The following is a 24,619-nucleotide window of genomic DNA, read 5'->3' as shown; positions in this document are numbered from 1 at the left end:
GTCCCAGGCCTGGCTAAAGTCTGGGCACACAACATCCCCTTCTTTTCCCTCCCACGGGGGTTCTGCAATCCGTGCCTTGTGCTGCCAGTGCCTGGAATGGCTGCAGGAGGATTTGCCACCTGCCCTTCCCTGCTGAGCCTGACCAGTCTGTGACTGTCCCAGTGCCCCTCCCTGCCCTGTTTGCAGACTGGTTCCACGTCTGCCCTTCCCAAATGCCCAGGACCCTCTGAGATGGCTCTGGCCTTTCCAAGGTGTTTGAGAGAGGACTCACAGTGACTCTACCCAGCCTTGTCACCATCCCTGACATCAAAGGCTTTTTCCACATCCCTCAGTTCCAGGTCAGAGCCCAGAACACAGCACAGCCCTGTCCAGGTCCTCGGGGTGGCTGAGAAGGGAGGCAGCTCTGATTTCTCCCCACAGACCATCACTCCAGTGGTCTCTTTGTGCAGTCCATGGCTGTCCTGAGCATTTCTTCCTGGAGCCTCCCTGCCCAGGATGTTTCTCTCTATGCAGTCCCAACCACAGCCCAGTAATGAATTCAGGTGGTTTCCCAGAGTGTAGTGGCCTCAAGGGACTCTTTGTGCCACCAGAACTGTGCCACCCCCGAGTGCTAGTGATGGTGTTTGTGCCCAATCATGTTCATCTCCCCACACACACACGATGCACTACTGAAATCTCCTCAGTACAGGGCAAACATGGCCTGCTGGCCTGGTCACTCGGTGTCCCTCCATGCAGGGACAAACAACCTCCTGCAGCTGGGGGAGAGGCCAGTGCTGGGTGTGGTGTTTGCAGGGGCTGGTGTGGGACAATTGCCCTGGGGCACCTTCCCAGGTGTTCTGTGCCTAGAACAAAGACACAGCCCAGGCCCTGCTCTGCTGCTCCCTCAGGTCCATCCCAGGAGCTCTGGCTGTGCCAGGACACTGCTGTGTGCCCCCTGCACACTGCCCCTCTGCCCCAGGCACTGGGCTTTGCTTGGCCAGGGCATTCCTGCAGCACATTGCTGACAGCAGCTCTGGAGGAGAGCAAAGCCTTCCTGCCCTGCCCTCAGGAGATGCCCTTTGCTGATGGAGCTGCTGTGCTGGAGCCCAGCTGTGTCCCAGCAGTGCCCATGGCCTGTCCCTGCCTGTGGGCACAGCACGGACACACAGCAGGACAGGGACCAAGCTGCCAGAGCACTGCAGCCTCACAGCCACAGAAGGGCTGGCAAGGAGAGGGTGGAGCTGGGAAGAGCAGATGTGGGAAGAGCCAGGGCCATTGTCCCTGGCTGTGCTGCTGTGCTGGGAGTCTCTTCCCTCCACCTCTGCTCACAGGCACTGCCCTGCAGAGACAGAGAAGGGCTGAGGAAGAATCGTGAACACACAGGACAGCGCAGGCACTTGCTTTTATTTAAATACAGAGGGACGAGACCTCATGCAAGTCTTTGTGTTCCAAAAGAAATGTAGATTATAATATAGAAATACAATGAGTAATGTTTCAGTATTTTGTATGAAACACAAGAACAGTAGAAAAAGCTACCAAATAAAAAATAGACAAATAAGAAAAAAATTAAAAAGAGATTGTGAAGAGTTACATTCTAAGGCCTTTGCAGAAGAAAAGAGAGCATTTATTGCTTCTGAAAATGAAGATTGATAAAATTTCTCAGGCCATCCTTGAGCTCCTGGTTCCGCAGGCTGTAGATGAGGGGATTCAGGGCTGGAGGCACCACTGAGTACAGAACTGACAGGGCCAGATCCAGGGATGGGGAGGAGATGGAAGGGGGCTTCAGGTGAGCAAACACTGCAGTGCTGATGAACAGGGAGAGCACAGCCAGGTGAGGGAGGCAGGTGGAAAAGGCTTTGTGCCGTCCCTGCTCTGAGGGGATCCTAAAAACGACTCTAAAGATCTGCACATAGGAGAAAACAATGAACACAAAACAGCCAAATGCTAAGGAGGTGGTGAAAGCAGAAACCCCGAATTTCCTGAGATAGGATTTGGAGCAGGAGAGCTTGAGGATGTGTGGGATTTCACAGAAGAACTGGCCCAGGGCATTGCCATGGCACAGGGGCAGGGAAAATGTATTTGCCGTGTGCAGAAGAGCAGTGAGAAAGCCACTGGCCCAGGCAGCTGCTGCCATGTGGGCACAAGCTCTGCTGCCCAGGAGGGTCCCGTAGTGCAGGGGTTTGCAGATGGACACGTAGCGGTCGTAGCTCATGACAGTCAGAAGGGAAAATTCTGCTGAAATAAAAAAAGCAAATGTAAATAGTTGTGTAGCACATCCTTCAAAGGTGATGATTCTGGTGTCCCAGAGGGAATTGTGCATGGCTTTGGGGACAGTGGTGCAGATGGAGCCCAGGTCAGTGAGGGCCAGGTTGAGCAGGAAGAAGAACATGGGGGTGTGCAGGTGGTGGCCGCAGGCTACGGCGCTGATGATGAGGCCGTTGGCCAGGAGGGCAGCCAGGGAGATGGCCAGGAAGAGGCAGAAGTGCAGGAGCTGCAGCTGCTGCGTGTCTGCCAATGGCAGCAGGAGGAAGTGGCTGATGGAGCTGCTGTTGGACATTTCTTCACTCTGGGCATGGTGGACTGTTTAAAAAAACATTGACAAGCTGGGACAGGTTTCCATTGGTGAATCCTATGCTATTTTCTTACATATTCACTGAAAATTCTCTTGGGGGAAATTTCACATTCCTTTTTCTTTTTTATTTTTGATTTCAGCTTTTTGCTGCTGAGTTACTTCCTCATCTTCAGCATTGCTCTCAGACTGAACACTGGGAAGCCCAGGGAGAAAACAGGGCTCCCTGTGCCCCAGTACAGTCACACCTGCTGGTGACACACAGGTGCCGTTTGCTCATTACTCCTGCAACTATTTCAGGGTGATCTCAGTTAAAACATTTTTGAAAATAAAGTGGGCTTTTTGACAACTCATGTTTAAAAATCGCTTTCTTCAAACCCTTCTCTCTTTACTTGTGCACATAGACATCAAAGGATTCAAATGTTTGCTCTGGCTCTCTGCTGCCTGCACTTGTGCCTACTGGGAGCTGTTTCTCTCTATCCAAGCCTTGTCCCCGTCCATGCTCCCAGATCCCAGCCCAGCTCTGCCCTGCACACCCCTCCCAGCACAGGGCACTGCCCAGGGCCATCTCCCTGCCAGCAGGGCCTTAAGGGCAGCTCACACAAACTGAGATGCTGCAAGCCAAGGTGCTGCTGCTGCTGTCTGTAGGCACAGGAGGGTGAGGAGGCACTTTGTGAGGGAGATGGGAGGCAGATGTGCTGATGGCCAGTGGGACAGTGCAGGAGTGTCAGTGACACAGACACACCTGACAGCCCCTTTGCCTTGCCTTGAGGAGAAAGCTGAGAGCAGCCCTGGCCATGCAGCACCATCTCCACAGCAGGAGGAATCTGCCCTGATGGGGGTGGCTCCTTGCACCTCCAACTTCTCCCCACAGTCCATGGGGAGCTGCCAGGCAGGCTGAGAGCTGTCCCTGGCAGGTGGCACATGGGCTGGGCTGGCCAAGAGCCCTGAGGGCTGCAGCAGCTGCACTGCAGCACATCCTCCTCCTCTTCCTGCTCTGTCTCAGAGAAACTGGGAGAGTCCTCCTGACACATTCCCCAGGCTGTGGGCTGTGCTGGCTCCAGGAGATCCCTCCAGGATCACAGGGGACATTGCCCTGCACCCACACACTCACCATGTCCAGGGCTGTGAAGATGTTTCCCCGAGTGCAGACTCAGCTCAATGTCTTCCCAGTCCTGATTGCCTTGAGCCTGTCTGTGCCTGGCTCCTGTCCCCTCAGTGCCTGCAGGCAGTGCCCTCAGCCCTGCTGGGCTGGGAGAGGAGCTGCTCCTCAGCAGAAATGTCTTTATGAAGCTTTTCTTGGTTGCCAGGAGCTGCCTTTGTGCCAAGAGCCCAGCCCAGCTCATCAGCACAGACACAGCACAAGGACTTTAATGACCCTCTCAGGGCTTTGGTGCTGAGTCCCTGGACATCAGTCCCTGAGAGGGAGCTTTAGAAACCTCTCAAGAACTCAAATTCAGCTTCAATCTCCAAAGTTTCTTGAAGTTTTAATGAGTCTCAGTGAGGGACACAACTCAGAAAGTGTCCCCAGGTTCCAGTTAGAGCAGAACAGTGGAGGCAGTGATGACAGGTGGGGACTAACAAGGGAAAGGTGTCTCTGATGCTGAGCAAACCTGGATGTGTTTCAGGAATCCAAAGGAACAAGGGCTGAGCCCCAGCCCCTGGCAAGGCAGATCCTGTCCCTCCCTCATTGCTCAGGGCTCTTCCCGGCCCACTGGGCTCTGGCCATGTGCAATGCCAAGGGCAGCACCATGGGGCGGCCCCTGCCAGGCTGCTGAGCAGGGACAAGGAGGCAATGAGGCCCCAGCACAGCAAGGCTCACTTGTCCCCTGCTGGCCTCAGGCCCAGGGCCAGCCTGCATGGCCCAAGTGCTGCAGGAGTTGGCTGTGTCAGGGCCTTTCAGCTGCTGCCCATCCCTGTGCCCTCTGCAGCCCAGGCTGTCCTACGGTGTCCATGCCCTGCGCCTCTGTCCCTGCAGGCTGTCGTCATCCCCCGGCTGCCCCACCTCGCTGGCCCCTTCCTTTGCTGACAGCTCTGCCTCCTGCCTGCCTCTGCCTGCACACACAAAGCCTTGGCCTTGATACCAAAATATTTAATTCCAATTTTACTGTGACTGTGAACTTTTAGCTTAATAAAAAGGCTTGCGGGGACTGCTTTCTCTGCAAGGATTTTTGGAAGACAATAAGACCACATCTGGCTCAAGGGTGCAGTGATAGATAAAACAAGGACTGAACCTGGGAAACAGGGGGGGGTCGGTTATGACAATGGGTAAATTGAAATGCACCAGCAGTGACTGAATATAAGTGACACACTTGTAGAATTACATGTCCACGTATGGTTAGGAGTAATCTCTCACTAGACCTCAGGCCTGAATAAATAATATCCTCTTAAATAGCAAATTAGTGTTAAGGAGTCCTATTCAGCTATTTTGTAGATTAGGTCATGGCAGGGCCTCCCAGATCCAAGGAGTCAACTGTGACACTGTGCAAACTGATGGAACAAAGGGGCCATTGTGGCACAGCAGAACCCCATGGAACCAAAATCCATTTTGATACATTGGGGCCACATGGAGCCAAGGGGCCATTGTGACACTGTGGATCAAAGGAGATCATTGTGACACTGAGAAACCTCTTGGAACCAAGGAGCCATTGTGACACAGCAAGGCCTCGTGGAGCCATGGGCCCACTGTGACACTGCAGAACCTCACAGAACCAAGGTGACAATGTTATACTACAGAACGTCATGGAACAAAGGGTCCATGGTGACACTGCAGAACCAGGGAGATTGTTGTTGGCAGTATGAAATCTCATGGAACCAGAAGTCCATTGTGACACAGCAAAGCCTCATGGAACCAAGGGTCCTTTGTTAAACTGTGTGGCCTCATGGAGCCATGAGCCATTGTGACACAGCGTGGCCACCTGGAGCCAAGGGGCCATTGTGACACTGTGGATCCAAGGAGGCCATTGTGACAAGGAACCTCATGGAACCAAGAGTGCATTATTACACTGTGGGGCCCTGTGGAACCAAGGGGACCACAGTGACATTGCAGGGCCTCATGGAACAATGGAGACCATTCTGACACTTTGGGACCCACTGGAACCAAGGGGCCATTTCAGCATGGCAGGGCCTCATGGAATCAAGGGCACTACAGTGAACACTGTGGGTCTGCATGGGATGAAGGGTCCATTCTGACACCATGGAACCAAGGATACCATTGTGACACTGTGGGGCACCATGGAACCAAAGGTCCATTGTGACACAACAGGGCCTCATGAAACCATGGAGGGCATTTTTACACTTTGAGGCCTTGTGAAACCAAAGGGCCATTGTGGCACTTCAGAGCCTTGTGGAGCCAAGGGGACCATAGTGACACTGGGGGGCTCAATGGAACCAATGGTCTGTTGTGACTCTGCAAGGCCTTATGGAATCATGGAAACACTAAAGACCTCATTGAACTAAGGGGCCATTGTGACATTATGGGGCCCCATGGAACCAAGGAACCATTGTGACACTAAGGGGTCTCATCAGGCCAAGGGGTGATTGTGTCACTCTGTGGCACCTTTGAACCAAGGAGTCCATTGTGACACTACAGGGCCCCATGGAACTAAGGATTCATGGAACGGTGCTGGACCCCATGGAACCAAAGGTCCATTGTGACATTGTGGGGCTTCATGGAATCCTGGAGACCATGATGACACTTTGAGGCCTCATTGAATCAAGGGGCTCTGCAGGACCTCAGGGAACCAAGGAGACCCTTCTGTCATTGTGAGTCCCCATGGAACCAAGGGTCCATTGTGATACTGTGACACCAAGGAGACCCCTGTGACACTGCAAGGGCTCATGGGACCAAGGGAGCATTGTGACATTGTGGAGCCCATGGAAACAAGAGGCCAGTGTGACACAGCTGGGCCTCATGGAACCAAGGATCCAATATGACACTGCCATTGTGGCACTGCAGGGCCCCAAGGATCCAAGGGAACAGGTAACAGGTCTGCTTGGCTTGGCCTGACTGGTCCAACTGCCCTTGGCATCTTGAGGGTCTTTTCTCATGTACCCCTGAAACACTGGGGCTCTGGACTTTCCTTCACATGGAAATGAACTGTCCTTCTCATCCAGGCACCCATGGTTGAAACAGGATTCCACCTCCAAAATTCCCAATATCCAGGGATTGCTCCCAGATAAAAGCTGCCATTACCAACAAGCCTGGCTGCCCTTGGCTTCCTGAGGGCTCGTTCTCACCTGCCTTCAAACACTGGGGCTCAGGGCTTTCCTTCCTAGGGAAAAAAATCATCCTTCCTGCACAGGTAACCATGGACAAAATTGGTAATTTTCCTCCAAAATTCCTATATGCCAGAGTTTCTTCCCAGACAAAAGCTACCCAGACAGGTCTGGCTGGCCTTGTTCTCTGGTGGTCTCCTTTAATTTGCCCTTTGACATTAGGGCTTTCTGCTTTCCTTCCCATAGGAAAGAACCATCCTTCTCCAGGTGCTCATGGTTGAAATTGGGATTCTGCCTCCAAAATTCTGTGTAACCAAGAATAACTCCCAGACAAAAACTACCAGGGTAAAAAGGTCTGGCTGGTCTTGGCTTCTGGTGGCTACTGCTCATCTACCACCTGAAACACCAGGGCTCTGTGCTTTCCTTCCAGTGGAAAAGAACCATTCTCGTCTCCTGGCACCCATGGTTGAAATTGGGATTCCACCTCCAAAAGTCCTATATCCAATGATTGCTCCTGGACAAAAGCTGCCACTACAGACAGGTCTGGCTTGCTGTGGCCTCCTGAGGACCAGCTCTCACCTGCTTTCCAAACACTGGGACTGAGTGATTTCCTTTCTATGGAAAAGACCTGGCTGTATCCTCCAGGCACAAATGGCTGAAATTGGGATTCCAAAGTCAAAATTCCATACATCCAAGGCTTGTTCACAGACAAACCTGCCAGGACAGACAGCCCAGCTGTGACCTCTGATGATTGAGTTCATCAGCCCCTGCCATGCTGGGGCTTGGTTGTTTCCTTCCTATGGAGACCATTGTGACACTGTGAGGACTCTGTGGCACCAAGGACATCACTGTGGCCCTGCTGGGCTGCATGGTGCCAAGGGCCCAGTGTGAAGCAGCAGGGCTTTGTGGAACCAAGAGGCCATTGTTGCATTACAGGGCCTCGTGCAGCCCAAGCTCCATTGTGATCCGGCAGGGCACCGTGGATCCATGGAGACCATTGTGGCATTGCAAGGCCCCATGGAATCATGGAGACCATTGTGACACTGTGGGGAACCAAAGGGCCATTGTGACCCTGCAGGGTGTCATGGAAGCAAGGGAAGATGGAACAGATCTGGGTGGTTTCGCTTCCCAGGAGCCACCTGACAGGCCCAGGTGATCTTGGAATGTTGAGATCTGACTCTCATCAGCCCCTCGAGAACTGAAGCTCTGTGCTTTCCTTCCTATGGAAAAGAACCATCCATTTTTCCAGGTGCCCATGGCCAAAATTGATACTCCACATGAAAAATTCCCTATATGCAAGGGTTCTCCCAGACAAAAGCTGCCAGGACAGGGATCTCTGTCTGGCCTTGGTCTCTGGTGGTCTCCTCTCATCTCAAGGAAGCTCTGAGGAAAGTTTTTGAACAGGTTTGACTACTGGAACATTGATGAGTCTCTGTCATCCCCTGAAAAACTCAGATACTCTTCTGATCATATGTGTCTTTTCGTTCTCACTGTGTATTATGCATAAAAATAAATTTTTCAGCTAAATAATATTATGCCTATCACTCTACCAGTGTTATCTGAAACAAAACACGCCCTCTACATATGGATGCAGGTCACCTGTATAAGCAAACACAGTAAAGAATGCAGCAGGAATGATTTGTCTCTGCTCCCATCTGTCCCATCTCCTCTGGAGCTGGAGGTGCAGCCGTGGTGCCCACAGCAGCCCTGGGGCTCTGTGCCCCATGGCCTCCCTGCTGGGCAGCCTCTGCCAGCTCCTGCACAGCCCGTGGCACCTGTGGGCCTGCACTGACAGCCCTGCCCCGGGCTCTGCCGGGCTCTGGGCCAGCACAGAGGCCGGGCAGGGCTGGCCATGGCCGGCAACAGGCCCTGAGCCCCGCAGGAGGATGGAGCTGGGCCACAGCCAAACTCAGCCCAGGCCAAAGCTGGGCTCAGCAGCCAGGGCTGGCAAGGGCTGGGGACAGAGGCTGGCACTGACAAATGTCCTGGGCCCCCTCCCTGCTCTGTGCATGCCACCAAGGGCACAGAGCAGCCTCCTCTCTGGGCCACTTGCCTGTTTGCAATGCCTTGCCCAGGCGCTGGCCCTGCCCCACAAGGCCTGGGCTGAGTCGTGCCCCTGCACGCTCAGCCAGGCTGACATGGACACTGCTGCTTTCTCTGGCAGGCTCTCTCAGGCCAGCCCAGCTCCCTGCAAGCTGTGCCAGCTGCCCTGAGCTCTGTGCAGCACCAAGGGCCTCTCCCCAGCACAGCCCAGCTGGCTCTGGCCCCACAGCTCTGCTCAGGCCAGGGGGCTCTGGGCAGTGGCCCCACAGCCTCAGCCCCTGCCAAGGGCACAGCAGCAGCTGCAGCTCAGAGAGGACTCAGCCCCAGCCATGGCCAAGCTGCTTGGCCAAGGCAAAAGGAGGCTCCCTGGGTGCCCTGCTCCCCTCTCCCTCAGCTCCTGACAGCTCTGCAGCCCCTCCTGCCATCCCATCTGCCCAGGCCAGCACAACAGCCCCGGCCTTGGGGCCCTCCAGACCTGCTCCTGCTCCAGGCCCAGGGCCCATCCCAAAGCTGGGGCAGCCACAAAGCTGTGCCCATTTCTGTTCTTTGCTGCTCTGATGAGGATGGATCCTCAGCCACTTGGAGGTTGCTGATGAATTTTTCTACTCCAGAGGCCTCTTCTTTCCTGAGGTCTTCAGTTGAGAAATTCAGTGGCAACGAGTAATTAACATTTTTTCAAAACACGCAAATAAAACAATCTCCTGGGAAAAAATTTTAGTCTACAATTCTTCTGTGGTTAATTAGAAAGACTTCAGAAGCGCATTCAAAGTGAATATACTATATTGAAAACAATATAGAAAAAATTGTTTTGTTTTCTTTTCCTGTTTGTAGATTTGTAGGCAAAGTGGATGTTATAATAGATATAAACACAATTAATGTGTTGAACCAGACTGCTCTGCCTGGAGTGCAGTTAAAACAGCTTGAAGAATGTTCTATTTGCAAAGCTTTCAGTGATGGATGGGGAAAGGGAGTTCATGCTGCTTTTGGTGTTGAGGAAATGCTGAAATCAGCCTGACTCTTTTTAATTCCTCCTGTCCTTGCTGGCATGAGGAGCCCCTCAGCCTTCCCTGCTCCGGGCTGGACAAGCCCAGCTCCCTCAGCCTCTCCTCACAGCCAAAGGGCTCCAGCCCCACCTTGGAGGCCCTTCCCTCACCCTGCTCCAGCTGCCAGACATCTTTCCTGCCCTGGGCAACCCAAACCAGGCCCCAGTGACCTGGATAATCCACGGCCTTGATGTCCTGGTCACACAGCCCTGGCCCCTTGTCCCCGTGTCAGGCTCTGGGGTTGATTTGTGGAACATCCTTGGGGGAGGCTGTGGCTCCAGGTGGAGCAGGGGGATCCCGGGGGACAGGGGACCCTGCTGGGCATGAACAGCATTGGACTTGTCTGGGGAAACTGTGAGGGGGGGCTGGGGCAGGGTGACCAACGCAGTGACCTCACACAGCCCTGCTGGGATGTCACACAGCCCCTCCTGTGATGTCACAGCCTGCTCTGTGATGTCAGACCTCTGCCCTGTGATGTCACACTCAGCTCTATGATGTCACTGAGACAGTCTGTGATGCTCAATCACCTTGCACTGGGATGGGGTGCTGGGGTGTTACTGGTTTGTACTGGGTTCTATTGCGAAATGGAGCAGGGGTGTGTTTGTGCCCCCTGCTGGCTAGGAGGACCTGGTGGCTGACTGTGAGTTATACTGGGTTATACTGGTTTATACTGGGATGTGGTCCTGGGGGTTATAGTGGGTTGTAGTGGTTTATACTGGGTTATACAGGGATATTCTGGATTTTACTGGGTTAAACTGGTGTCTACTGGGTTATACTGGGAGGGGGCTTGGGGATGCTTGGCACTTCACTGGGAGCAACTTCTGGGGATGCTGGCCTTACTGATTTATACTGGGATGGGGCTTGGGATCTACTGGGAGGGACTTCAGGTTGTGCTGAGCTTACTGGTTTATACTGGGTGCTGCCACCATGGGCTCAGGGGCTCAGGGGGTGACTCCCAGTGCTTACTGGTTTATACTGGTGTCTTCCCAGTCCACACCTGGGAACATTGGTAGGCACTTGTGACCGGGTTGGACCTCAAGGCCGAGCTGGCCTTCACCAGGACCCTGCTGAGCTGCAGCTTCTCCAACTTCTCAGCCTGGCAACACTGCCTGGGGCTGCTGATGCCCACCAGGAACTACAGCAAGGACACTGCCCCCTGGAAGGCTGAAGCAAGGTGAGGGATTCCCCAGAAAAACTCCAACAATTTTGCCAGATCCCCCAAATTTTCCAGCCCCTCCCTCGCCTATAGTGGGAGCTGGTGGGTTCTGTTGGGTTGAATGGGCAGACCTGGTTTCCCTAAATCCCCAATGACTTTAATGGGCACACCTGAACTCCTGGATACCTGGGTGTACCTACTGAGATATTCGGGTTTCCCCTGCTGCCCCCCTGAGATTTTGGGGGGCCTCCTTTGCCCACCCCAGAGCTGGAGCTGCTGCAGAATACCATCTTCACCAACCCCATGCACCAAAGCACCTGGCTGTACCTGCCCTGCATCCTCTCCCGTGGTAACTCAGGGCTCCCTCCTAGCCCTGATGTCCTCACCTGGAGTTTTGGGGTACCCCTGAATGTTGGAGTGCCCCCCAACAGCCCTGCAGATGCCAAGGGTGACATGTGTCCACGTCGACTGGGAGGACGGTGGCCATCATCTTCTCCTGGCCTGTCAGGGTGAGTCAGGGCACTTGGGTACCCCAAAAATAACCTGGATATCCCCAAAAATTATCTGGTACATCTGGATACTGCCCAAAATCACCTGGATCCTCCCCCAGCAATCACCTGGGTACACCTGGCTATCCCCAAAAATCACCTGGGTGGACCCCGAGAAATCACCTGGATACACCTGGGTACCCCTTGGACACCTGGATTACCAAAACCCCTGGGGCCCCCAGAACCAGTTTCTCAAACATCCTCATTGCTTTGATTGGGTAGACCTGGTGCCTTTAAACCCCATTGCCTTTGATGGGTAGACCTGCTCACCCTAAATTCTTACTGATTTCAATGGCTTACACCTGGAGTCTTGTTTATCTCCATTTATATCTACAAATCCCTCCCACTGGTCCCACTTTTGCTTCAGTGTTGCCAGTGTCCCCCCTTAGCCCTTCCCAGTGCTCCCAGTTTCAACAGTAACTCTTCCCAATCAAGCCCTATCAATGGGTAGACCTGGTGTCCCTCAATCCCTATTGACTTCATTGGAGCAGACCTGGTGTCCTTCAATCCCTGTTGATTTCAGTGGGCAGAGCTGATGTCCCAACATTTTTGGTGCCAAAATTCCCAATTTGGGGCTCGGAATTCCCAGACTTTGAGATGAAAATGGAAATTTTAGGGTTTACCTGGAGGCACAGCTCCAGTATGGATCACAGGTGAGGGTTCAGTAATTAAGGATTGGCCTCCAGGACATCCAGAGCATCAGCACTGCAATCCTGAAGTGGAAATTCCCAGAATTCAGCCCAACATTTCCCCCACATTTACCCATTTTAGGACCAAATTTCACCAAAATCCCCATTGGTTTTAATGGATAGACCTGGTGTCCTTAAATCCATATTGACTAATTGGCAGCTTTAATGTCCAAATAATGCCTATTGGGATATTATTATTACAAAAGACAGGGCAACTGAGAGATATTGTAAAGGATGCTTTAATGCCACATGGCATCAGTCTCATAGAAAGGTGAGATATTAAAGGTGTTATCTCCAAAGCCATAATATCAGAACCTGCCCAATTCTTAGTTACAATGTCTTATGTTAGGTTTTCAGCCAATCAAATACTCCTACAAAGTTTGCTAGCATCTTTTTTACACCAATCATTAATTGCTTTGCTTCTCATGGCTTTGCCACAATGTGTCATTTTACAACAAATCATCAAACACTTCATAAACTTACATTGATGCATCTTAAGCTCCTGGCTAAGTATGTAACAGGTTCTATGGCTAAACTTTAACATTTTTTTCTATCTCACTTAACATACTGCTTTGCTTACATAATGCATATTTCTGTTTCCTTAAAACATATTTCTATTTAAACTAAAAACGTATATTCTTGTTTTATGTCTATTTTTCTTTTCATGCTCTGATTCCCCAAGCCTTCTCCAAGGTTTTAGGCTAAACCTTGTATCCATCTCAATCTCTGAGCCTGTATGCACAAGGCCCTGAGAGCTCTCCGTGCCTGCATTTCCCACACCACCTGTGTTGGGGGTTGGATTGTTCCCCTTTTCTTTCTGTGGAATTCTTCCCATTGTTATGCTAAGTAATTGTGGCTACACCTTGAAACGACAGATAATGTTCTCTCGTAGGGGGGTGGCTGGAGGGGGAGGGGGGGGGAACCGGAAAAGGAAAGGTGGGACGGGGAGTCTGGAGCGGGGCTCTCTCTCGCTCACTTGGCTCGTGGAGTGGGAAGACAACCTGGGCTCTGCTCTGGCATCTTCCCTGCAATCCCAGCACTGAGATCCACGCTCCCTGCCTTTGGACATCGCTCTGCTGCTCTCCTAGCTCACCCTACTATCTCCAGACACTCTGCTGAGCACCATGACTGACACCGTGAGGGGGGAGTCACTTTCCCCATCCCCGCTCACCCCTGGGCCGCAGCCGCCATCACCCAGCCCTCTTCAACTGCGCGGGACCTGCCCTGCCCCCAGCACCGGTAACAGCACAGGGAGACGGCCTGCGGCCAGAAGGGACTGGAGCGCAGCTAGACTGTTCTGTTGCCAATTTTTATAGCTGTTGTTGTTTTCTGCCTTGTTAGATACCAGTAAAGAACTGTTATTCTTATCCCCATATCTCCTGCCTGAAGGCCTCTGATTTGAAACCCAAATAATTAAAAGGGAGGGGATTGCACTCTGCATCTCAGGAAAGGGGCTCTTGCCTTTCCTTAGCAAATACCTGTCTTTCAAACCAAGACAATCATACAAGAGGTTCTTCAATACGAATCAGGTTTACAGGCCACCTGTACTTTTGCAGGAATTCGTTGGTAAGATACTTTTATAGCATTTATATAACAATAAACAAGTGCTGCTGAACTCTAACTGACAGACTGTTCAAGGTTTTTGTCTGCACTTTTAGTGCTCACACCAGATCACATTCCTCTTTCTCACTCATCTTTTACACTTTGGATTCATTACTTCTAGTCTCTTTCCCCAAAAACTCACTAGCATCTCTTTCTTGATCTAAAACAGAGTTGCAAAAGAGAACTACCTACTCCATCTATCAGCAAATCCCCTAACCACTTCTTCTCTATGTTGCTGCTTTTTCTTCTGAAACGAATGGGATTATTAAATGAAGATGGATTTCATCACCTCTTTGCCCCAGAAATCACTACATTTTACAAATTAAGTCAGAGGTCCACCTCATTGCAACTCATCCTTTCTAAGGAAGTGAGAGTGTACCTCAAGTGCTGCAGCCAGCTCTGGGGCTCCAGCACAGCAATAACATGGAGCTGTTGGAGTGAGTCCAGAGGAGGCCACCACAATGAGTAGAAAGATGAAGCTCCTCTCCTACAAGGACAGGCTGAGAGAATTGGGTCTGTTCAGCCGCCAGAAGACGCATTGGGATGAGCTCACTGGGGCCTTCCAGAACATAAAGGGAGCCTTCAAGAAAGACGGAGAGAGACTTTTTACAAGGGTAGTGACAGGACAAAGGGGAATGGATTCAGACTAAAAGACAGTAGGTTTAATTTACATATTAGGAATTAGGAAGAAATACTTAACTCTGAGGCACTAAAACAGGTAGTCCAGAGAAGTTGTGGATGCCCCATCCCTGGAAGTGTTCAAGGCCAGGCTGGATACTCACTAGGGATATATGATTTGGCATTATATATATTGATACATGATGAAAATTACTTAAGAATCACGATGATGACAAAGAAAACACACTAAGCTTTGGCAAAAGAAATAGCTGTAATTACAGAAATATCTGTAATGATCTTCATTAGAAACCGTTTAAGATATATCACTAGCTACACAAGTACTAAGCAAGTACCACCTTCTATGATTCCACCAAACAAATGTCAGGACCAGGTTTCTTTCTCCTAAGAAGTTTAATGCTAAGTGTCCTTATGATGTTAGCATAGAAACTGCATGTGACCCTTGTGGAAATCAAACACATATGCACAAGAGGTGTTCAAGAACAGTGTCTGTTTACAGTACAAAGTCAATTCAGTTAAAGCTTAGAAGCATGTGAAGTCAATCAAGAAGAATTAGTTCATCCTATATTTTTCAAAAAGTGCACAATTTTTATTTCAAAGAAATGAAAATCAAGAGCTTTATAAGAAAACTGAATTTTGATTCCAAAAAATATTTTATGTGAGAGATAATTGGGCAATTAAATCTCCATTTTCAAGAAAACAGGCTCCCTAATTTTCTGTTTTGCTTACCCATGAAAAATGACAGATCCTAACCACAATGAATCACAGAGATGGAGTCTAGATACCATAGGAAAAGAAACAATCTTCTCTCTATTGACCAGCTGCACATTTTTTAAGGTGTAATAACAACCACGCATATAAATTATTACTTTCCCTTATTCATCACACCCAACATCATGAAGAACACCGGAGATGTTCTTATACTGCATTTCTACTTTCAGGCACCAGAGGAATGAAGCCTTTGAGCAATGCCTATCACATCTGGAAAAGTAGGGCAAAAAGGATTCTTCCAAACTGAAAATCAGAAAGTCAGCTGGTTTTAAAACTTAGTATCTTCGATTTTAAAATGTTAAATAAGCTGCTAAGAAATTTACTATATGGGATGTGACTAGTACCTGGTGTAGAAGCTGTTCACATACACTTCTGTGACAATATTAATGATCCCAATTGTGTCAGAAGTGTGCAGTTCTATGTCTTCACCCTCAAATTGAGTAATTCCTTTAGTTAAGGAGAACCCTGTTGCTATAGAGGCAGGCACAACATACAAATAAACACACTACGTCTCAGAAGGCCAATATCCCATTTCTTACAACAGCAGGCTGTCTTTTATACACTCTACAAAGTTTACACTTTATCCATTGGTTACAATAGATCAACACAAAGTTGATTGGTGTAAAGCCATCTATGCTTCTGTTTTCCACAAAACTTTTCTAAAAATACTTTTCCCAGCTCAGGTTTCTTCTTGCTTATCTTCTTCTCCTTCTTCTCTTCTTGGTCTCCAGGCCAATAGCCTTGGTCAGAGAATACTTCTCAAAACAAACCTCATTGATTAACCCTCTCTAGCCCACAGACCAGCTGTGGGTCCTACTCTAGAACCCCATCCTGTTACCTTGGGCAATTGTAGAAGTCAACACTAAACGATCAATTTTATCCATAATTCTGAAAGTACCAGTCAGGATTAATCTGTAACCATGACTTGTTGTTAGATAAGTATATGTCTGACTAATGCTTGGCTGCAGGAAGATTTATCACAAGTTCAGTTACATCTAATGCTTTCCCACTTATATTGCTCCCTGCAGAGCTAATCAGATCTCAACAGAAGTTTATGGCAAATTCAGCTACTAAAGTGACAGATATACAAATCTTGTCTGTCCCTTCTTTCTAACCTGTATTTCTGGGAAGGGATGGGATGGAGTTGAGCTGTGGGCTGTGGAATGCACCTGCAGAATCACATGGCAGCACAGAGCAGCACAGGGCAGCACAGAGCAGCACAGAGGAGCACAGGGCAGCACAGAGCAGCACAGAGCAGCACAGGGCAGCACAGGGCAGCACAGAGCAGCACAGAACAGCACAGGGCAGCACAGGGCAGCACAGGGCAGCACAGGGCAGCACAGGGCAGCACAGAGGAGCACAGAGCAGCACAGAGCAGCACAGGGCAGCACAGAGCAGCACAGAGCAGCACAGGGCAGCACAGAGCAGCACAGAGGAGCATAGAGGAGCTTGTCTCTGCCTGACCTGGGCAGGAGGTGTCACAGGCAGAGCCCTATGGCAGAGGAGTGTGCCAGAAGCTGACAGATGGGTGAATTACATGTGGTCACCCCATAGAAGGACATTAAGAAAGCGAGTTGCTGACATGGCAACATGAGATAGGTCATGGAGTGGGAATTGCCATATAAACAAATACTGTGCCTTGAAAAAGTGTATAAAACCAGCTCATTTCTTTGAATAAATGATTCACATTCCCTGTCAGTCTGAGTCTGTGTCTCACTCATAACAGGTATTTTTCTTCTTTTCTTTGCTTTTCCTCAAAAGAGTCTTCTTTTTTTTCTAGGTTTACTTCTGCACTGGTTCTGGCTTGTATAAATTTATCTTTTTGTTCCTCCTCTCTCTCATTTTTTCCCTATCATTTTTTCAGTTTCTAATCTAGCTAGCTCATTGTAGCACCAAATTGAAGCAGATTGTAACTACAATATGAACCAGAGAATATACTCTCTCTCTTTTTTTTCCTTTTCTTTTTTTTTTTCCAGGTGTCCACATAATTCCCTGAAGAGATAGCCTTGTAATGACTTACAGGAGAGAAACTGAGATGCACTGGGAGATAGCCATTCTTCCAGGGGCAGTGATGCACACATACTCTCACAAAGGACCAGAAGAGAAACCAGAAACTACTGGTTTCTATATTTATGGACAGTGCAAGCAACTGGCACAAAATCTCTGTCAATGACCAGGCAGGATACAGCCTTGAAAAATAAAGATACTTATGGCACCTGTACAGTCTTCCTGGCGTGTTTTGGATGACTAAGTTGAATGAATGAATGAGGAGGCAGCTGGAACAATTTTCTCTGGTACTGCAATTTGTATGATCTGAATTTTTGTAGACTCTGCACATTCAAGGAAGCCTGGAAAAAGAAAGGCATTTAGTTATTTTATTTATTTATTTATTTATTTTATTATTTATTATTTAGTGTTGAAAAGATATTTGAAATATATAGCTACACTTCTGGCTGCTGTAAATCAGCCTCTGTCTTGTTTGAAGTTAAGCTGTATTTCATCCAGCTGCAGGTGAAAATGACTCAGGCTAGAAACTGCCCCAGGGCACTGTCTAGCAAGGGCACTACTGTTAGTGATAGTGGTGATCTGAAACGCTGAATTATTGGGACCAGAGTCACTGTCAATATTCAAGTATCCTGATTCCTGGTTGCCAGCAGTAAGATGAAGTCACAAGCAGGTGCCTTAGCATACAAGGATTTATCCTGTTCCTCCTGAGGTTAACTTGCTACTGATGATGCCTGGGAAGGCTGAGCCGGAACAGAGAGCAGGCAGAGCAAAAGGAATCAAATCGGGTTTTATTGAAAGGATACACTTTGGGCAGAGCAAGAGCCTGGCCGGGGCTCCACCCAAGTCAAATCCAAGGCGGATCCTGGTCATGAGTTTTACACTTTGATAAGTTTTGGTTCGTCTGCACATTGGGGTCAATTGTCCAACCACAGCCCAGGGTTATGAAGTCTCAGCCCTCTGCATTGCCCCCTTCCCTTCCACGTTGTTTGTGCTTCTTTGGGGTAATGTGTGAGCTTGATTTTCTAGCTGGGAAGGGATTGTTTTTCTAACTACCTGTGAAGAGAACCTACTAACACCTAAGATGAAGTTTCAGAGTTACACATTAAACAGCAGAGAATGTGAAAAATAGAAAAGCTAAACTCCAAGGCATCATTTCCCCCTTCAGAGGCTTGACAAGGCCTTTACCTTGTCAAGTCTCTATTCTAAATATCTACTAATAATAGGTATTTAATAACAGATCTAACAATAGATCTAACAATTTATCTAACAATAGCAAGTAACTAAGAACAGATAAATATCTAATACTAAATACATATCTAACAATGGATAAGTATCTAATAACAGTACATATCTACCAGTAAATATCTAATAATAGATAAGTATCTAACAGGAATGAATTAACACTAGCAATAATAATAATAAACAACAATGATCAGTAATAAATATCTAACTGTAATAGTGTCTTTTACAGTCAGGCACAGTCAGGCAAAGAAAAGTAATTATTATCATGAATAGTTCTTTATGCACAGAAGAGGAATCATTTAAAGAATATTTTTGTCTGCATCAGTTTCTGTTTTTACAGTTGTTTCAGGGGCAGAAGCTTTCTTAACTCTGGAGTAGTGAATCCAGGGTCCTTTGCCAGCAACTTTGACTGCAGCGAGGGTGGTCAGCAGCACTTGGGATGGTCCTCTCCACTTGGCTTGTAGAGGATCACTGTCCCATTACTTAATATAGACCCAGTTCCCAGGCTGGAAGGGATGTGCAGGTGTGCCCAGTCCTATGGCTCTGGATAGCACGATGTAATTCTGGAGCTTCTGCAAAGTGGAACCTAAAGCCATCAGATACCTCTGTAAATCAAGTCTCCCCTTCACGTGAATTTCACCTGCAATAAGTGGAATTTGATAAGGTCTGCCATACAATATTTCATAGGGACTGATGTTATCCCTCTGTCTAGGTTGTATCTGGATTCTCAGTAAAGCTTTAGGCAAGGCTTGAACCAATGTCATGGATGTTTCCTGACAAAGTTTGCTAATTTGTGTTTTGAGAGTCCCATTCACACATTCAACTTTACTACTCGCTTGGGGTCAGTAAGGTGTATGCAGATCCCAAGTCATTCCCCAAATCCAGCTAACCTCTTTAACTACTGCTGCAATGAAGTGTGGTTCCCTATCTGATGACATCCCCAAGGAAATCCCAAGCCTTGGAATTCTGTGATTGAACAAAATTTTCACCACTTCCTGGCATTTGCTAGTGCGACAGGGGTAAGCCTCTGGCCATCCATTGAAGGTGTCAACTCATACCAGTAGGTACCAGTATCCCTCTTTGTGTGGTAACTCTGCAAAACCTATTTGCCAGTAATCTCCAGGAAGATCCCCCACCTTTGTCACTCCTAATACATCTGTTTTCCTCATGTCAGGGTTGTTTTTACAGGAGATTTCACATTTGCTCGCTATTGATTGTACAATGTCAGTCACTCCTTTTCCTATTACTACCTTTTTTAGATGTTTCAGAAGATTTTCAACCCCAAAATGTGTGTTTTCGTGTCTGCCAGCTCCCGAAGGATCAAGGGTGGGACTACAGCCTGATTTGCTGTGGAACAGGTTCCATAACCACTTCCTCTGGACACCTCCTGCTCAACGGAGTCTTCTGTATGGGAAAGCTCTTGCTTGATGCATTCTTGCCAGTCTGACAGTTCTTGGTAGCTGCTGACATGGCTGTGGGACACCTCTTCCTGGACACATTCATCCCAGTTGGAGACCTCATGGTCGCTGCAGACTTGTGCAGGGGAGAGCTGCTGCCCAATGCAGGCTTGTCCTTGGGACTCTTGCTGGTAAGTGCTGGTTTCTTCTGGGAGAAGCACCTGCCCAATGCAGCTTTCCCCTTGGGATCCCTCTTGGCAGCTGCTGGTATCGTTGCTGCATGTTACCAGGCCTGAGCTGTCACCTGCTGCCAGCCCCTGCCCGCTGAGGGCCTGCTCTTCCAGCCTGCTGGCCATGGGGCTGGATGCTTTGGAGCTGGGGTTCTCCTTTTCCTTCTCCATCTGCAACTGTGTGGCACACAGAGATCCCGGGAGCTGCTTCCTCCTGAGTGAGTGGCACTCCTGGCACTGGGCAGTGCAGGGCCCTGGGCCCCTTCTATAGCCCTGCAGGTTGGGGCTGTGCCATGTCACCAGGACAACAGAATGTCCCTCATCACCCAGGAACCCGATAGAACACCCCTGTGTCACAAACGGCCCAGCCCAGCAGCCCTTCAGCAGCCCAAGGCCCTGGAAGTGGCATGGAGCAGCAGCCAGACTGGAGGGCTTCCAGCCCCTTGTTCTGATCCACTGATTGAAATGATCAGAAATGGCTCTGCCTCAGTTAGGGTGCATATGAGACCATGTGCCAAAGTCAATAGTGTGGATTTTACTGAAGAGTAAATGAGAGGCAGAAACAATGACAGAGAGAGAAAAACCAAAATGGAATAGAGGTGGGGGGAGAGAAAGAGAGTGACAGAGCCAGATGAATTAGAAAACCTCAGCACTCTGTGGATTCCAATGGAATTCTGCTCTCTGAAGGAGACCATCCCCAGATCCCTTGGAGATGGATCCCAGTGGCATAGTGTGGATGCTCTACATCTCTGTCTTCTTGGTGCTCAGGGTGCCCCACAGACACGGAGTTCTGGGGGTCCATACACTCTTGGGCCAGGGGGGAAGGCCCAGGTTCCTCCCCTGGCAGGGACAAGTCTGACACAGGCTCTGGCAGCAGCCTCTGGCTCTGCTGCCTCCCTTTGCATCAGGAGCAGTGCTCTGCTGCAAGGCCTCAGCAGTGAGTCTGGGCAGCGCTTTGGGGCTCTGGGATGGATTCTGGCCCCTCCTCAGGTGTCCCTCACGGCCATGTGCCGTGGATGTGGCCTTCCCGGGCTGGGCATTTTCCAGCGGAGCCAGTTTGTGTGAGGGAGGATGGGTGTTGAGTGCCTGTGAGCAGAGGTTCCCCCACAGCCCCAGAACTCTCGTCCTCCCTGGCTGGCTGTGGGCAGTGTGTGCAAAGGTGGCCTCAGCAGATGAGCCTGTGGGCTACGGCCTCCCCCAGCCCCAGCCTGGCCTTTTGTGGAACAGACCATGCAGCTCCCATACTCACAGCTGTGTCTATCACTGTTTTCTGGACCTGCATCTGTCTCCAATCACAAATGGTTGGAAATGAGGGACCTTTTGGATTAGAGTCTGCACAGGTTTTGGCTGGGATAGAATTCATTCTTTTCAGCCAGTATGGGGCTGTGTTTCAGAGTTGTGCTGGAAACAGTAGTGACTGTACAGAGGTGATTTTAGTATTGCTGAGCAGGGCTTGGAACAACAAAAAGTCAAGGGTTTTTCTGCCTCTTGCACCACCCTGACATTTCTAGGACAGCTGACCCCAGCTGATCAAAGGGACAATCCTGAGCACCTACCGTCATGCTCAGCATATAAAGTGGGAGTAGAGGGAAGAGGGGGGATGTTGGGAGTGATGGAGTTTGTCTTCCAAGTCACTGTTACATGTGATGGAGCCCAGCTTTTCTGAGGATGGCAGAACACCTGCCTAACCTTGGGAAGTTGTGAATTAATTCCTCGCTTTGCTTTGCTTGTGCATGTGGATTTTGCTTTCTCTGTCCAACTGTGTTATATCAATCCACAAAATTTCTCACTTTTACTTTTACTCTCCCCCGTTCCACCAAGGGGAGTAAGGGAGCTCCTGTGTGTGGCTTATGTGCCAGCTGGGGATAAACCATGGCAGAGTCACGGGGGAATTTGGTATTTCCAAGGACACAGACTGGAAGAGGAGCAGTTGGCATCTCCTTCTCTACTGGAGCTCCAGAAGAAAGGGTGGGGAGTCTAGACTAAGATTTCAAAATTTAGATCTAGCTAGAGGTAGTAACTAAAGCTAAGGAATAATTTATAGTCAGAAAGTTACGATAGGAAGGTTTTAGTACTAATATAGAGAGTTTCTAAAATGAGAGGTCCCAGAGCAGGGGCTGAAGATTTTCTCCAGGAGTTTGGCTAAGCGGAGCTGACAGCATTCATTAATGCTGGGTATCAGCATTCCCACCATCTAGTGACTCCCCAAAATACTGCACCCCTACCTACCACCAGCCTCTGCTCTCCCCACTGCCCTGGTGGGGCCAAATTATCATTGCTTCAGGAGCTCAGTGCCTACCTGAACGGGCAAAGAGCTTTAAAATTAGAAGTGGGCCCCAGGACAGAGCCCCCGAGCCCCGCACTGCCAGGCCTGGCTTTGCAGGCCGGGCTGTGCAGGGCCAGAGGAATTGGCCGGATGGACGCAGGCAGGGAGTTGTGGTCAGCGGCTCCATGGGCGGCTGCAGGCCGGGGATGAGGGGTGTCCCTCAGGGAGGGCTCTGCCTCAGCCCCGGGGCTCTGCAATGGCTTTGCCAATGGCGCCGAGAGTGGCTGGAGCTGCCCTCAGCACGGCCTTTGCAGGGGACAGGAAGCAGAGTGGGGCAGGGGCTGAGGAGAAGCACTTGGGGTGCATATGGAGGAGAAGCTCAGCGCCACGTGGCAGTGGGTGCTGCCAGTCCAGAAAGCAGCCATGGGCTGGGCTGCATGGAAAGGAGCAAAGGGCAGCAGCCAAGGGAGGTGAGAGTGGCCTTCTAGGCCATTTGTGGGAGAGCCTGCCTGGAGAACGACGTCCGTGTGTGGGGACCCCAGCATAAGGAGGACGTGGACCTGGAAGAATGAGTTCAGAGGACTTAGAGGGAGAGAAAGATTGAGTAAGGTAATCAGATGGAACTAGATGGTTTTTGATGTCCTTCTCAACCCACAGTATACTATGACTCTAAAAGATGTGTGGATGTTTAGTTTAATTTGACTCATTCCGAATATTATGAGCATCATAATTTATTTATTTTAATATTTATTATAATTTACTTCTACTACTTTTTCTTCTCTTCCTTCTTCTTTTTCTCCTTCTTCTTCATTTTCTTCTTCTTGTACTTTTCCATCTTCTTCTTTTCTTCTTATTCTATTCATATTCTTATTCTTATACCTATTCTTATTCCCATTCTTATTCTTTTCTTATTCCTATGCCTATGCCTATTCCTATTTAATTTTTTTTATTCTTAATTCCTATCCTAATTTACGGCTGCTGTTTCTTCCTGTTCTTCATATTCTTCTATTTATTCCTACTCCTAGTCTTTTATTGTGAGTTTCTTTTTGTAGGTTTTGTGGTTTTTGGGGGATTTTTTATTTTTTTCCTACTACTATTTTTGAACAGGGAAGGTTCTGGTGAAAAAGTAGGAGACTTTTTTCCTGGAAGAGCTGTCAGACATCAGCTGAAGTTGTTCTGGGAGGTGGTGGAGTCGATGGACCTGCATGTTCTGGAGTTGTCTGGCTGTGGTGCTTGGGGACACACTCTCAGGATGATGGTGGTGGTGCCAGGCTGTTGGTGGGACTGGAGTGGCAGGCAGGTTTGGGGCTGGTAGAATCACTCGGATGGTCTCAAGCAGGCGGGCCCTGCTGAGGCTGCAGGGCCATGCGCAGGCCAAGGCAGCCCGTGTGGCTGGCTCAGGCCGGGGGCAGGCTGCGGGCCGGCCGCCATCTGACAGGCCCGGGCTGGCTCCGGCCGCGGGCCCTACTGCTCGGGCTGTGGAGCCAGGCAGGGGCAGCGGCAGAGGCGGCGCAGCGCCCGCAGTGCCCGCCGCAGCCGCGATGGACACTTCCGGATGGGCACAGGCACTTTCACACGGGCAGGGGAGGCGCGGCACAGGCCTGGGGAGCTCGGCTCAGGTGGTGCCGCCTCAACCCAGGCCTCACGAGGGGCAGCCCCAGGGAACCCGCCTGCTGAGAGACCTGCCCATCTTCACTCTCGCTCTTGCTGATCTTCCACGAGCTCGAGGATGTTCACTCCATCCCACTCATCTTCCTCATGCAGCAAGGCCTTGTCCCCGATTCTGCGTTCCCAACTGTGCTGCATGAGGCCTGGTTTGCTGTCATTTTCCCAGTTGGATGGCACTGAGGGTGTCTCACCATTTCCTGTGGACTCCTGCTGGTCAACTGAGTCTTCCTCCTCAGAATGCTTTTGGTCCACGGACTCTTCCCAGTCCGACACTTCTTGGTAAGTATCAACGTAGCTGTGGGACAGCTCTTCCAGGATGCAGGCTTCCCAATCAGACAGCTCATGGTTGCTCCAGATTTCCTGTAGGGACACCTCCTGCCCAATGCAGGTTTCCCCATGGGATCCCTCAGGGTAGTTGCTTGTAACTTTGCTGCATGGCAGTTGGCCTGAGCTGTCACCTGTCCCCAGCCACTGCCCGCTGTGGGCCTGGTCTTCCATGCTGCTGGGCAAGGGGCTGGCTGCCTGGGAGTTGGGCTTCAGTGTTTGCTTCTCCAT

The 24,619-nt window shown here is 49.9% G+C and overlaps 1 protein-coding gene across 1 annotated transcript; it reads right to left on the bottom strand.

The window, feature by feature from the left end:
• Nucleotides 1-1,603: 1,603 nt before the first annotated feature.
• On the bottom strand, nt 1,604-24,619 carry LOC148217411 (olfactory receptor 14J1-like). The gene is made up of 2 exons (XM_088158610.1): nt 24,093-24,619; nt 1,604-2,402 (listed from the first exon to the last, which is right to left on the bottom strand). The coding sequence occupies exons 1-2, from the start codon at nt 24,617-24,619 to the stop codon at nt 1,604-1,606; spliced, it is 1,326 nt and encodes a 441-aa protein (XP_088014736.1).

The sequence above is a fragment of the Sturnus vulgaris genome, unplaced genomic scaffold (assembly GCF_052056855.1).
Source record: "Sturnus vulgaris isolate bStuVul1 unplaced genomic scaffold, bStuVul1.hap1 Scaffold_84, whole genome shotgun sequence".
In the NCBI taxonomy this organism is placed as follows: Eukaryota; Metazoa; Chordata; class Aves; order Passeriformes; family Sturnidae; genus Sturnus; species Sturnus vulgaris.
This window is presented reverse-complemented; position numbering and strand designations above follow the sequence as displayed.